General features: G+C 42.0%; 1 protein-coding gene across 2 annotated transcripts in view; it reads right to left on the bottom strand.

Annotated features, from left to right (window-relative positions):
* The window catches only part of EMB25 (DEAD/DEAH box helicase), a 213,783-nt gene that overhangs the window by 152,065 nt on the left and 49,221 nt on the right, over window positions 1-12,497 (bottom strand). For both annotated transcript variants that reach the window (XM_087676228.1, XM_087676227.1), the window contains exon 3: window positions 2,781-2,894. In XM_087676228.1, coding sequence (XP_087532354.1) covers window positions 2,781-2,894 — 114 coding nt within the window. The remainder of the gene's footprint in view (window positions 1-2,780; window positions 2,895-12,497) is intronic.

Raw genomic sequence — 12,497 nt, 5'->3', positions numbered from 1 at the left:
CCACTTGTGACTCAACACTCTCGAGCCGGTTGCAGTAGAGTCGCAAACTACAGCAACTGACTCACGACTCACGGGCCACGGCGGAGTCAACAACCAAGCGGGGAGAGAGAGAAGACAAAAAGCGCACTGGAAGAGACGAAAAAAAAATGTCAATAAGTCTTTGGAATCCAAATCGAAAAAGGGGCCACAAGGTGGACTTGGAACGCCACATTCCCAACAAGGAACACTAGCCAAAAATGTTCCATCTTGAGGAAGGTGGCAGTGCGAACGCTTGGTTGGAACGCACCACTCCCAATAGGCAACACCTGGTTGGAATGTTCCAAATCAAGGAACGTTGTGACATGCAAAGCTTGGAATGTTCCTCCGTGTTGGAACGCATTTCCCGTTCCCCTCTGTTATGAAACGGCATTCCGGCGTTCATAGCCCTTGTTCTGTCCATTCCACATAGCTATGAATTAGACGTTAATGCACCATAATTATATCTCAGTTCAAGCACTATTATTAGTGGCTCTATAGCAGACCCATTTGATGCAACTTAGCCTTTTGCACCAATCAGATCTAGAAAACTTATGAATATGACAATATCATACTCATAATAGATAAATTGCTAAAAAGAGTGATAATATGACAATTTCGTGCTTACAATTAGATAAAATCACCATTGATTCACTCATAAGAGTGAAAATATGAAAATATAATGATTGCTATAAGATAAAATTACTCAAAAGAGTGGATTTGTGCAAGGCTTGGGTATACAATCCAGGCAACATAGGATCATGATAAGTCTCAACAAAACCAATATATTAGCAGGGGAACATTGGCAACAGTTAGCTGTTTTATAATGCTATCCATATTTTGAAATTTCTGGCAAGAAATTACGCATGATCTTGCATTGAGAGACCTGCAGAATATTGAAACCCTAGACAAGGGAGTGGGCATATTCTCACATAGTGATGTATCTCACATTGTTATCATAGATTACAGATCAGTAAGAATTCACTACACCTGACAAGTTAAAGAGTTTTGCTACATGAAGGTATGCTTTGGATTGAAGAGTAGGAGGTTTACTTTTACAGATGCTATCTTTTAGATATTTATGCCATAAATCACCAAATCAATGAAGATGTCATCTCCTACTAATTTTTACCTGAATTCTTTAAAATCAAAAAATCGAAATTTTCTGGCCAGTTATGTACCTTGTTGCTGTGCAGAAAAGAACCATCTCTATTTACTCCAAGTCAACGGCTACCACTAAAGGACGTTAAACTTCATTTAAGTGCCACTACCTAGTGCCAACAAACTAGCAAGGCAAAGATAAATTTCCATCCTTTGCATCTAGACCACAATATATGTTAATTACACATGCCATCAAACCTATATTAGAAAGAGGGCAGTCAAGACCCTATCATGACCCTAAGACACAATTAAGCAAGATGGCTTCTGTCAAGCAACAGGCATAGATCAGATGCACATTTTTGATGTGGATGGTACTTATATCCTGTCTCCCTAAACTGATCCTCCTTTTTTTCTAGAAATTGTTTTCTTTTTGTTTCAAATGTGCCATCTGACAATTGTAACTCTCTCAAATGTGACTTATCTATGGCAACAGCAGCATTGTACTCAATCTAGCTCTACGCACATGGTGGTCCTCTGGGTCTTGTGCATTCCGATGTATGTGGTCCCCTGCCTTGTCAATCATTGAATGCCACAAAATATTTTGTAACATTTATTTATGATTATTCACATAAGGTCTGGGCCTATCCTATTTAGCAGAAATCGGATATTCTGGCTACATTTAAGCACTTTGTTGCCCTTGTTGAGAACTAGTCTAGGTATAGGCTTAAATGCCCGAGGTCTGATAATGGGGGTGAATGTCTCTAAGGCATTTGAGCAGTTTTGCAATGAACGGGGTATTAAGCATCAGTTGACTGCCGCATACACCCACACACTAGAATGGTCTTGAAAAGCGCATGAACAAGACTATTCAAGAAATAGTCCATAGTATGCTTGTGACAAAGGGAAAAGACCATAGTTACCAGGAATGGGAAACAGGAACGGGAATGGGACCCCTCGGAACAAGGGGAATGCTTAGGATTGGGGAACGGGAACGGCATATATACATATATAATTCAGTCAACCCATTGGAAATGCCCCAAATTTGCGGACATTGCAGTCAATGCCATGCCCCAAATCCTTGTTGAAAAAGCCCCAAATTTGGGGCAATGCTTGACCTGAAATACCCCAAAATTGGAGACATTGCAGCCAAGTCCAATGCCCCACATCTTTGTTGAAAAAGCCCCAAATTTTGGGCAATCCTTTTGGGGACATTGCAGCCAATTCCATGGCCCAAATCCTTGCTCAAAAAGCCCCAAATTTGGGGCAATGCTTGATCTGAAATGCCCTAAAATTGGAGACATTGCAACCAAGACCAATGCCCCAAATCTAGGGAACGGCTGAATATTTTTTGCCCCAAATCCAGGGACCAGGGCCCCAAATCCAAGGGATAGTGCAGTCTGAATCCAAGGAACGGCTGCTGGAACAGCTCGGAACAGGGTTGGAACGGGGCTGGGAACGGGCAAGAACGTTCCATGGGTGTTTCGCTGGTAGACACATGCCGGAACGCGTTAATCCGTTCCTAAGGCCCGGAACAGGCATTCCCTGTTTCTATGGAAAAGACATGTCAGACACACTATCATGTATCTTTGTAAACTTCAAAACAAATCGACTTATATAACATCATTTTCTGAGCAAACTTTAAAACACATAAATACACCAAGTACCTCTGATAGAGCATATTACGCAAAATCTCTGTTGTCATTATCAGAATGGAAGCATCAGTATTTACAGCTGCATCTCCAGTGACAAGACCCACATTTTCTTCTCCAAACATCTCCCTAATAAATTAAGAAACTGTTATGACTGAGAGGTATACATTATCATACATCAAATCAAAGCAGATCAGAGAAATTGTCTTGAAAGTTTAACAGGCATTTGAATAATATTTTTCAAGGTAATGTTGAAACATATGTCCAATCTTCAAAACTTAAAACTTCCACACACAATAAAAGCATGTTTGCCGAGTGGAACTTCAAAAGAACATGTCCCTCAAAATAACATGTGTATAATTTAGTTAAATATAAACTTACCTTGGTTGAGACCCAAAGAGAAGTGTTGTATATGTGACTTTGAGTCAAACTGAGACACACATGTTTGATAGTGAAATAGATAAAGGAGAATTGTCCCAAGGAAAAGAAGCCCAAATTTTCAAAGACTAAAAAACTTGACAAGGCAATCAACAGAAAGCTGTTTAAAATTATTTGCCATAAGGAGAATCCCAATAACAAATTGACCATTAGGCCCTCATTTCCATTGATGCAATGCACATTAATGGCCATGACATGCAAATGTATTGATACAAATGTCTGGACTTAACACATCAATGGGCTAACATGGCACATTAAAGTATGCATGTCACTCACAAGAGAGATGAAAAGTAATGATAAGAAATTGTAATATAAGTAGACATTTACAAGGGGCATTGGGCAAGAGTAATCTAGAGGAAAATGTTCCAATGACCAAGGTTCTTGTAAATACACTTGTTAAGAAAAAAAGACATTGAGCAACAATAGAGCACTGAGATAAGGACCATTGAAGGATCTGATTTCCTCTTTTCAGGAAAAGAAATTCCATTTAAAAATCTCAATATTAATCTTCACTGAGGTAAGTACAGAATCACATGGGTCAACAACTGCCTCATTACCTACTCAAGGCAGGTCTCTAATAGAACTTGCAAGACACATACATGCACAAGAGAATAGACAGAGTCAAAAGAAGGGGGCTGACAACCCAAATTATCAGACAAGGATACATAGTTGAGGTAATATTAGTACGCAAAATAAACATATAAACATATAAATACATTAGTGCATAACTGAAGATGACCAAAGATTGAAAACAACCTATTTGACTTGGGACTATAAGTGATTTCCAATATCCAAAACTCTTGAGTAAGTTAAAGGGTAGATCAAAACTTTACAAATAAATAAGCTCTCAAGCCACCAATCCAATCCAGTCCATGCTCACTAAATGATGCCTAGAAGAGTGGAGAAGCAAAAGAAGAGAAGAATTTTTTCCAAAGAACTGTAAATTGCAGAAATCGCAGACATTGCTTTAATTCGATGTGTATGAAGTGAATGCTTAGTAATTCTGTGCATAGTGTGTGACTACAATTAATCATGGGGATGGATGATGCAATGAGACTGATCATCTCTCCAATCATGGAGGATATATGACATTTGGGACTACTGGCATTCCATCTTCTTCATCACAGCCAAGCCCAATGTCAAGTTCATATAACCCCTTTGAGTCATATGAATCAAACCCACTCCTTTACTGGCTCACCAAAGTTAGACGACGAACAAGTCACATTCTTCTTAAACAAGCTGCCTAAAAGATACTTCCATTTCATTCAGCACATTATCTTGTGTCCCTCATTGCCGACCTTCTATGAGTTCGAGTGTTAGTTCTTGCATTATGCAAGGCTACACAATCAAGTCCACAAGACCTAGATATTTGAGATGGTCAACTATTCTTCTATAGTAAGCTTTTGGAGCTTGCTTTAATTGATACAGACTCTTTTTTAGCTTGTATACCAAATGAACTTCAACTATTGCAACATAGCTATCTAGTTGGTGTATGTAGACCTCTTCTTCAAGTTGTCCAATGAGACATTTTTGAGCCAATCTGTTGGGTTTTACTCACGCCTACACTCACACAAAAGTGTGTGTGATCCGCACATAGGACATTGGGGCACTTTTTACTCTCCATAAGAGAGGTTTTTTCCCCAAGTCACACTATTCTTTATTTGTGTATTTATGTTACACAACTCGGTCACTTACTGCACATTATACACTTTCATGTGCGAATGCACCTTAAGCCACTTACACAACCCTAAAGTCTAAGGGTTGTACTTTTGTACTTTGAGTTACACACTTTCTAATCAATCAAGTGTCAAGCACTGTACTCTCTCTCTCTCTACTGTCTACACGCTCTCAAGCTGAGCTAAGTTGCTTGCAGCTATCACAATCAACAAGTGGTATTAGAGCAAGGTTCATCTTGGCTACTCGGTTCGCTCGCCAAGGGTACAGCAGCCAGCTCTTTGTGCCGCAAGTTCAACGTCTACCCAACCAATGCCCACCTATCCAGCCAATAGCCGCCTCCTTGCAGGTCGCCCTGCCGAGTCTAGCGGCCAGCTGGGCAACCTGGTGGACAGGGAGGCTTTTGTATTTTTGGCAGACACTGGCATATGTACTAAAGTTTCAGTCTGAAATTGACTGAAATCTTGCACATTGGACAGTCAAATTTTAGCGCTTTTGTGTTTTAGTGCTCCTGAGCACTTTTTTTGAATTGGGCAGTGTGTTCCTTGCTGAAATCTGAAAATTTTCAGCACATTGAGACACTACTAGTGAGTGACACGATTTACTTGATTGCACCTTGGCATTCGCTGTAACTTCTGAAAATTTGCAGATTTCCAAGTCAGGCCAGCTTTTGTTATCACTCGTGCAGTTGAAAGAGTGACATTTATCATGGCTAATAAAGGACGGAGTGATGTCTTCACTTATGTATCAAAAGAGGATAGATTGGATGGCAACAACTATTCTCTACAGTCCTTCATGATAAAGAATGTGCTTGTTGCAAAAAATCTTTGGGATTATGTCAATGGGGAAGAACTCTGTCTTGGTGATATGGCTCCTACAACTCCTCCACAAGGAGGCCATAGTCAAGGGCAAGCTCCCATTCAGCCACCAACTCAAAGAACATCCGCACAGAAGGCTTGGGACACTAGGAATGCCCAAGCATGGTCACTTATTGCATTGACAATTCAACAGTCTATAATCCCACATATCTAGTCTACTACTACTTCACGAGTAGCATGGCTTACACTTGAGCATATGTTTGCTGGAAAAAATTATACTCGCATTCCTTTTTTGGAGAAGGAGCTCAAAAATGTGAAGATGCAAGAAGATGATGCTATGTAAGATCACCCTTATAAAATTCAAGATTTACACAAACAGTTGATGAATGTAAATGAGTATTACTCTCATGCTCAAATAATCTCTATGACTTTGAATTTTTTGACACCTTCTTATTTGGCCTTCCATACAGCATTGAAACTTACAATGCAAATTTCTACGCATCCACTTTTCTTCAGTTGGTTGGCTTATTGTTGAAAGAGGAGCAAACAAGAAAGAATAGTGGGGTGGATCTTATAGCTTTGGAACAAGTTTTTATGGCAAGACAAAAGGGCAAGGTCAATCAATCCAAGAATGCTCCATAGAGTTCTGAAAGTTCTCGAACTTCACAAAACAACAAGAAGCAGGGGGCACACAAGCCAAGAAGGGCAAGTGCCACTATTGTAAGAAGCTAGGTCATTATATCACAAAATACAAGAAACGCATTGCCAATGAGAAAAATGAGTCTGGGATGTCAATTCCAGATACACCTTCTCCTATTACTGTCACAAATTCCATGTCATTCGTCGATGATCGTGACTACTATTTTTACACTTGCAGTTATGATTCTTCTTGGGCAAATAGAGCATTTAGCTCTACAAAGAATGCTAGCACTTGGTTCTTTGACATTGGTGATTCTAAGCACATTACATCCCATAGGGATTTGTTTACCTCTGTTGTTACAGCTCCTGTTGGCAAATCAATGCAGTGTGCCAACAATGCATCTTATCCTATTAGAGGTGTTCAAGAGATTGTCCTAAAAGCCATTGATGGCTCTACTCTCCGTTTGCAAGATGCTTTATATGTGCCAAGGATAAAAAAGAATTTGATATCCATTTCTTCTTTAGAAAAATGTGAAATGCAAGTCACTTTTGATAATGATAAATGCATGGTCATGGATAATTATGAGTTAGGTGCTCATTCTGTTGATCACTCAGTTTATTTGGCATCTACTATTATTCTTGCTATGTCACAAGCAAGGTTATGGCATGCTTGCATGGGGCATGTGAACTATGGCAATTTGATGCTTATGTAGCACACTCAAATGTTGGAAGGCTTACCTCTCTTGGAGAGACCTCCTCAGCACATTTATGAGGGATGCATTTTGGAAAAAACGCATTAGTTTTCTTTTCCTCGTGATGTTGCTTTTAAAGCGACGGGCAGGTTGCAGATTGTGCATTCAGATGTATGTGGACCCATGCAAACAAAGTCATTGGGTGACTGTTATTACTTTGTCACCTTCATTGATGACTTTACACGTTTTTATTGGGTTTATTCATTGGTAAAAACGTCAAAAGTGTATGATGCATTTTTGGCTTTTGCTGCACTTGTGGAAAATTAATCTACCTTTGAGATTAAGACTCTTCGTTCGGACCAAGTAGGGAAATATATGTCTTCCTTGCTGAATTGCTTTTTGAAGCAAAAAGGCATTGCACATCAATATACTACTACATATGCTCCACAACAGAATAGAGTTGCAGAAAGAAAGATTTGGTCACTCATGGAGATGACCAGATGTATACTGAAAGCTAAAAAATTGCAACATGGATTTTAGATAGATAGTAGTTATATGTGCTTGTCACGCATTGAATAGATGCCCTACTAAGGTACTGAAAAAGATAACGCCTTTTCAAGCTTGGAACAGTTGTAAGCCTTCGACTGGTCACTTTCGTACTTTTTGGTGTCCTGCATATGCTCATATTTCCAAAGTATTGACAAAGAAGTTGGACAATAAGGCAGATTGTATGATCTTGTTTCAAAGAAAGTTTTTGTCAGTAGAGATGTGATTTTAATGAAAAATCAGAATTATCTCTTGCTGGTTATGACACATATCAGGCTGCAAACGATGTGTTTAAAGGGATGCTACCTATTTCTTTTGGTGATACAACTAGAGCTTCATTAAATGAACAAAATGTTAAGCCAGCTACTCCATTAGATAATGCAAAAATTCAACCTATGGCTGATTTCAATATTTAGCAAGATGTTGAGCATGAGGTTCATCAAGAGCATGTACACAATCAGGAGGCTAGACATATACCTAGATGGTACTTGCAAACTCTGCATGACAGTCATTTGGATACTCCTCTTGCTAGTCATACTCACAGACAAACACCTTTGCATGAGCATGCTAATGCTATGGAGTTTGTTATGGCAGCAAACACACTTGATGATGATGAGCTTGATTGTTTTGAGAATGCACAACATAATGTGCATTGGATGGCATCAATGCAAGTTGAATATGATTCTGTCATAAAGAATCAAACATGGGATTTAATTGCATTGCCTGTTGGAAAGAAAGTCAATGGTACTAAATGGGTCTATGAGCTGAAAAGAAAAGCGGATGGATCCATCGATAAGTAGAAGGCCAAGCTTGTGGCAAAAGGCTATGTGCAAAAGAAGAGCATTAATTATGACGAGATATTTGCTCCTTCATCTCGTATGACCACTATCAAGTGTGTGGTTGCATTGGCCACCCATTATGGTTGGATTGTGCACCAGCTTGGCATTAAAACCGCATTTTTTCGTGGGGAACTTCAGGAAGATGTGTATGTTCAACAGCCTATGGGTTTTACAATTGAAGGATCTAAACACTTGGTATGCAAGCTGAAAAAGGCTTTGTATGGTTTAAAGCAATCTCCACGTGTCAAAAGATGGCGTGCCAGCAAGACAGTAGGGTTTGCAGGGAGGAACACAAAGTAAACTCGGCAAACATGGAGAAGAGAAGAGAAGAGAGAAAAAAAATCCTGATGAATGGAATGATGAAGTTCTGAATCATGGAGTGAATGTGATACAAGGGAACAAGGGTGCCGTAGCACAAGGAAGATGATGAAGACAGCCACGAACCATGAACCGCAATGTCCTCCTAAAGGGGTGTGAAGGTAGTGGAGAGGCTGGAGAGAAGAGGTAACGGACTGAATGAATCAGCCGTAGGAATGAATGAGAGAGTGGCATATAAATAGACAAAGTCAGTCTAGGATGGCGCTCCTTTTTGGGGCTTGTTAACCGTCAGACGAACAAGGTGGAAAATCTGGAAAAGCTAAAGCAAAAGACAAAGGCCAAGGCAAAGTGAAACGGAAGACGAATGTGCGCCAAGAAAAACCTAGAAACATAAGAAGCGTAGAAAAGTCCTAGATACGAGAAAAATACGCACAAGGAAAAGCGCAAGTCAATACTTTTGTAAAAGAGAACAAGCGCATCATGATTTAATTTAAGGAGCACCAGGCTCTCACCCGTGCAATTTGTAAATATAGACGGGCGGTGGAAAGGAAGCTAGGAAGATAGAAGGACAATGGGAAAAAGGGCTTGGGCCACGACCGGCCATGTAAAAAAGGGGATAAGGGGATGACCGCCCAAAAGGGATTTAGGGTTTTGTATATAAAGTTGAAAAGTGAATGAGAAGCTCATTCTTGTGTGTAGCCAAAAGTGGCTCTCCTCTTCTTCTTCTTCTTCTTTTTCTTACTTGCTTGAGCATGTGCTTGAGAGAGGGAGCGTGAGAGTATGAGGGAGTGAGTGTGTGAGGGCAAGGGACCGGGGAAGAGAAGCTCTCCATCTTCTCCTCTCTTCTTCTCTTCTCTTCTCTTCTCTTCTCTTGCTCATGGCTATGGAGCTTGGAGCGTGAAGCTTGAGGATGGAGCTTACTTGAAGCTTGCACTTGGATCGTGGAGCTACCGGAGTGCGCAGGAGAGGAGGTAACTCGATCGGCATGGAGGTAAGCTCACTACACCCGTAGATATGGATGGCGCGTCGGCCATGTGAGAGGTAGCCATTAGTGCTCGGCTTGGAACGCTTGAAACAATAAGCGGTCTGTGGATCTTGGCGGTTGAGCGTGAGCTCCCTCCACATTTTGGTTCCGTTGCCGGAACCAACGAATTCAAGCCTTGAGCGCTTGCGCGCTTCAAATCGAGTATTGAAGTAGGGTTTTCCCCGAACCGGTGCTTGAGGTAGATAGGTAGGAAGCGGGGAGTTTGAAGAGGTATTCGATCTCCTTAGCAAGTAGGTTTTTGTTGTTTTGAACTTGATAAAGTATGATGGAGTAGTGGAGGTATTTTCCTTATGATTTTTTCTTGCATTTAGGAACGATAGGAGCAAAACATTGGAGCAAAGAGTAGGGTTTTCTGTTGCTGTATAACAGACTGAAACAGGGAAAAGAATGGCTAAAAATGAAATTTTGGGTTAAATGTTAGTAAGGGAGGCAAGACTAAGGTGAGTACAGGCTTGGGCAGGGTGATAAGGGGCCAGGAGTGGCAAGAAAGGCCACATTGTGTATAGCAAGGTTTCAGGAGAGCAGGAGAGAGGGAGAATGCTTCGTCGCGTAGATCCACTTCGATCTGGCCATCCAGGAGTTATTTGCCCAGCCTAGGTAATTCCACAGCTTCCCCTACATGAGTAGGTTGGATTTGGAGGTGCTCAGCAAGTAGAAAGCCCTCGATTGCTCGGCGCGACGAATTCTTTGAAGTATGGCAAAAAATCGCATCACGCTCGGCCCGTCCGAGTAACGGCGATTTTGGGCCGAGTCTGAGAATCGGCCCTCTGCCCCCACTCGACTCGGACGCCCACCACTCGGCCCTTCCGAGCGACCCAATTCGGCCCTCGGCCCGCGCAAAACTCGGCCCTTGGACAAACCTGTTCGGCCCTCGGCTTGTGTGCCTTGGCCCGTCCGAGTAGACTCCCTCAGCCCGTCCGAGTGACCCTATCCAAGTGGACCTTTTCGGCCCGTCCGAGTCCACCCTATCCGAGTCGTCCATTCGGCCCTCAACCCCTACAATTCGGACAAGTTGGACCGAGTGTGGACTTTTCCAAATTTTCCAAAATTTTGACCAGACCCAGCTAGAGCTCAGCCGCACAACCTGTCGCAAGTCCTCCTGTCGCTCAAAACTCCATTCTGGCGCATGGAATAGACAAAATCGTAAGGCGCAACCGCTTCGCAGTTTGCGTAGGCTATCGCGAGACCTAGAGTCCTAGAGACAACCCGCTGAGCCATAAACCCCCTGAACCCCCGCAGAGAGGGCTCTATCCCCTCCGCACCTCCCCCAAGTAGATTGGAGAGAAAACGCGCGAAGTGACAGGTCCTCCAAGTTGGACCCTAGTGTAGTAATGGCTCTATACGAGCATGGATTCTCACTTGCAAAAGAGCAACCAAAAGCCCATACCCGAACAGAGACAACCAGAGACCCTAGAACCTCAATAGGCTAATCTAGCCAACAAGGGCAAAAAGGCCACACTACAAAAACACGTACGTGTTGCATTCGGTTGGTCAACGCAGAAAGCAACAACATCAAGCTACAACAGCGAGAATGACTAGATATGACAATCCTAACGATAGATACACCTTGAATAGCACTGCACAAGCAATGCAAGACATCAGTGGAGAATCCACATTCAGTTGTACAGTTGGGGACTCCAAGAAATTTGTTAGAAGGCTTAAATTTATAAGCCAAGACCCGGAAGATAAAGACATGGTACTGCCTACTTATCTTAGGATCAAACTCACCGCGAAAAGAGAGCACACTATCGATGCTCTAATTGATGAAGAAGCAGATTTTAATATCTTGACCTATGAGGCATGGACCCTACTAGGCCAACCAGAGCTCACACGGACTAATGCAACTCTTAGCTCTTATGGGGGACACCCACAAGCACTCATAGGGAAGCGCAAAATCCTTGCGACAATTGAAACTGAAAGCTTGCCTATCCTATTTCATGTTCCTCCAAATAGTGCTAATTGCGGCAAGGAAACCCTCCTAGAAAGACCCTTCAAAAGGGCGACCAAGTGTGAGGCCAACTATGTAGCATAGAGGATATACCTGACACTACCGGGTGTGAGGATAGTCACAACCTTTAGCAAGGGTGACCTCATCGAACCTTGAGGGAAAGACAAGGAAGGTGCTGACATAACAGTCAAGCCTGCTAACGAGAGCAAGGACTTATTGGAAGAGTTGATAGAAGCACAGGTCGAACAACGAGAACTAGTGAGTGAGGCCATGCCTGAAACAAGAAGGTCCGGAGCCAATGCCAAGGACAGGCATTGGACTTATAAATATCGTAGAAGACCCCAAAAGAAGCCCAAGCCTTATAGACAAAGGCATCGATGGAAAGCCAATACAACACCTAGATGGATATCCAAATCGTTGCTACGTGCTCAAGGGTATTATGCAGGTAACTGATGGATTTGGGTACCAAAACCCCCTGCTAAACCACCTCTATCAGCTGAAGGACAGATTGCATCAAAAGCAACGAAGCACAGGAGGAAATCTAAGAGAAATTCCAAGTCACGGGGCAAGAAACCAAACATGAGTGTTCAAAAGAAAAAGCCTCAGCCAAGCATGCTTGATAAGCAGATGTCATATGTAACCATTGAGCGTACACAAAGACCACTAGTGCTCAAGGAGCTTTTGACTTCCCAAGAGGATGATGAGCACTAGAGGCACAACGCTGCTCGTAAGAAGGCTAATTGCTCAACAAAGCAAATGGCACAATCGTCTAACA

The sequence above is a fragment of the Lygodium microphyllum genome, chromosome 4 (genome assembly GCF_053477565.2).
Source record: "Lygodium microphyllum isolate KBCC chromosome 4, Lygodium_microphyllum_v1.1.10, whole genome shotgun sequence".
NCBI lineage: Eukaryota > Viridiplantae > Streptophyta > Polypodiopsida > Schizaeales > Lygodiaceae > Lygodium > Lygodium microphyllum.
The sequence above is the reverse complement of the archived record's forward strand: the minus strand, read 5'-3'. Positions and strand labels throughout refer to the sequence as shown.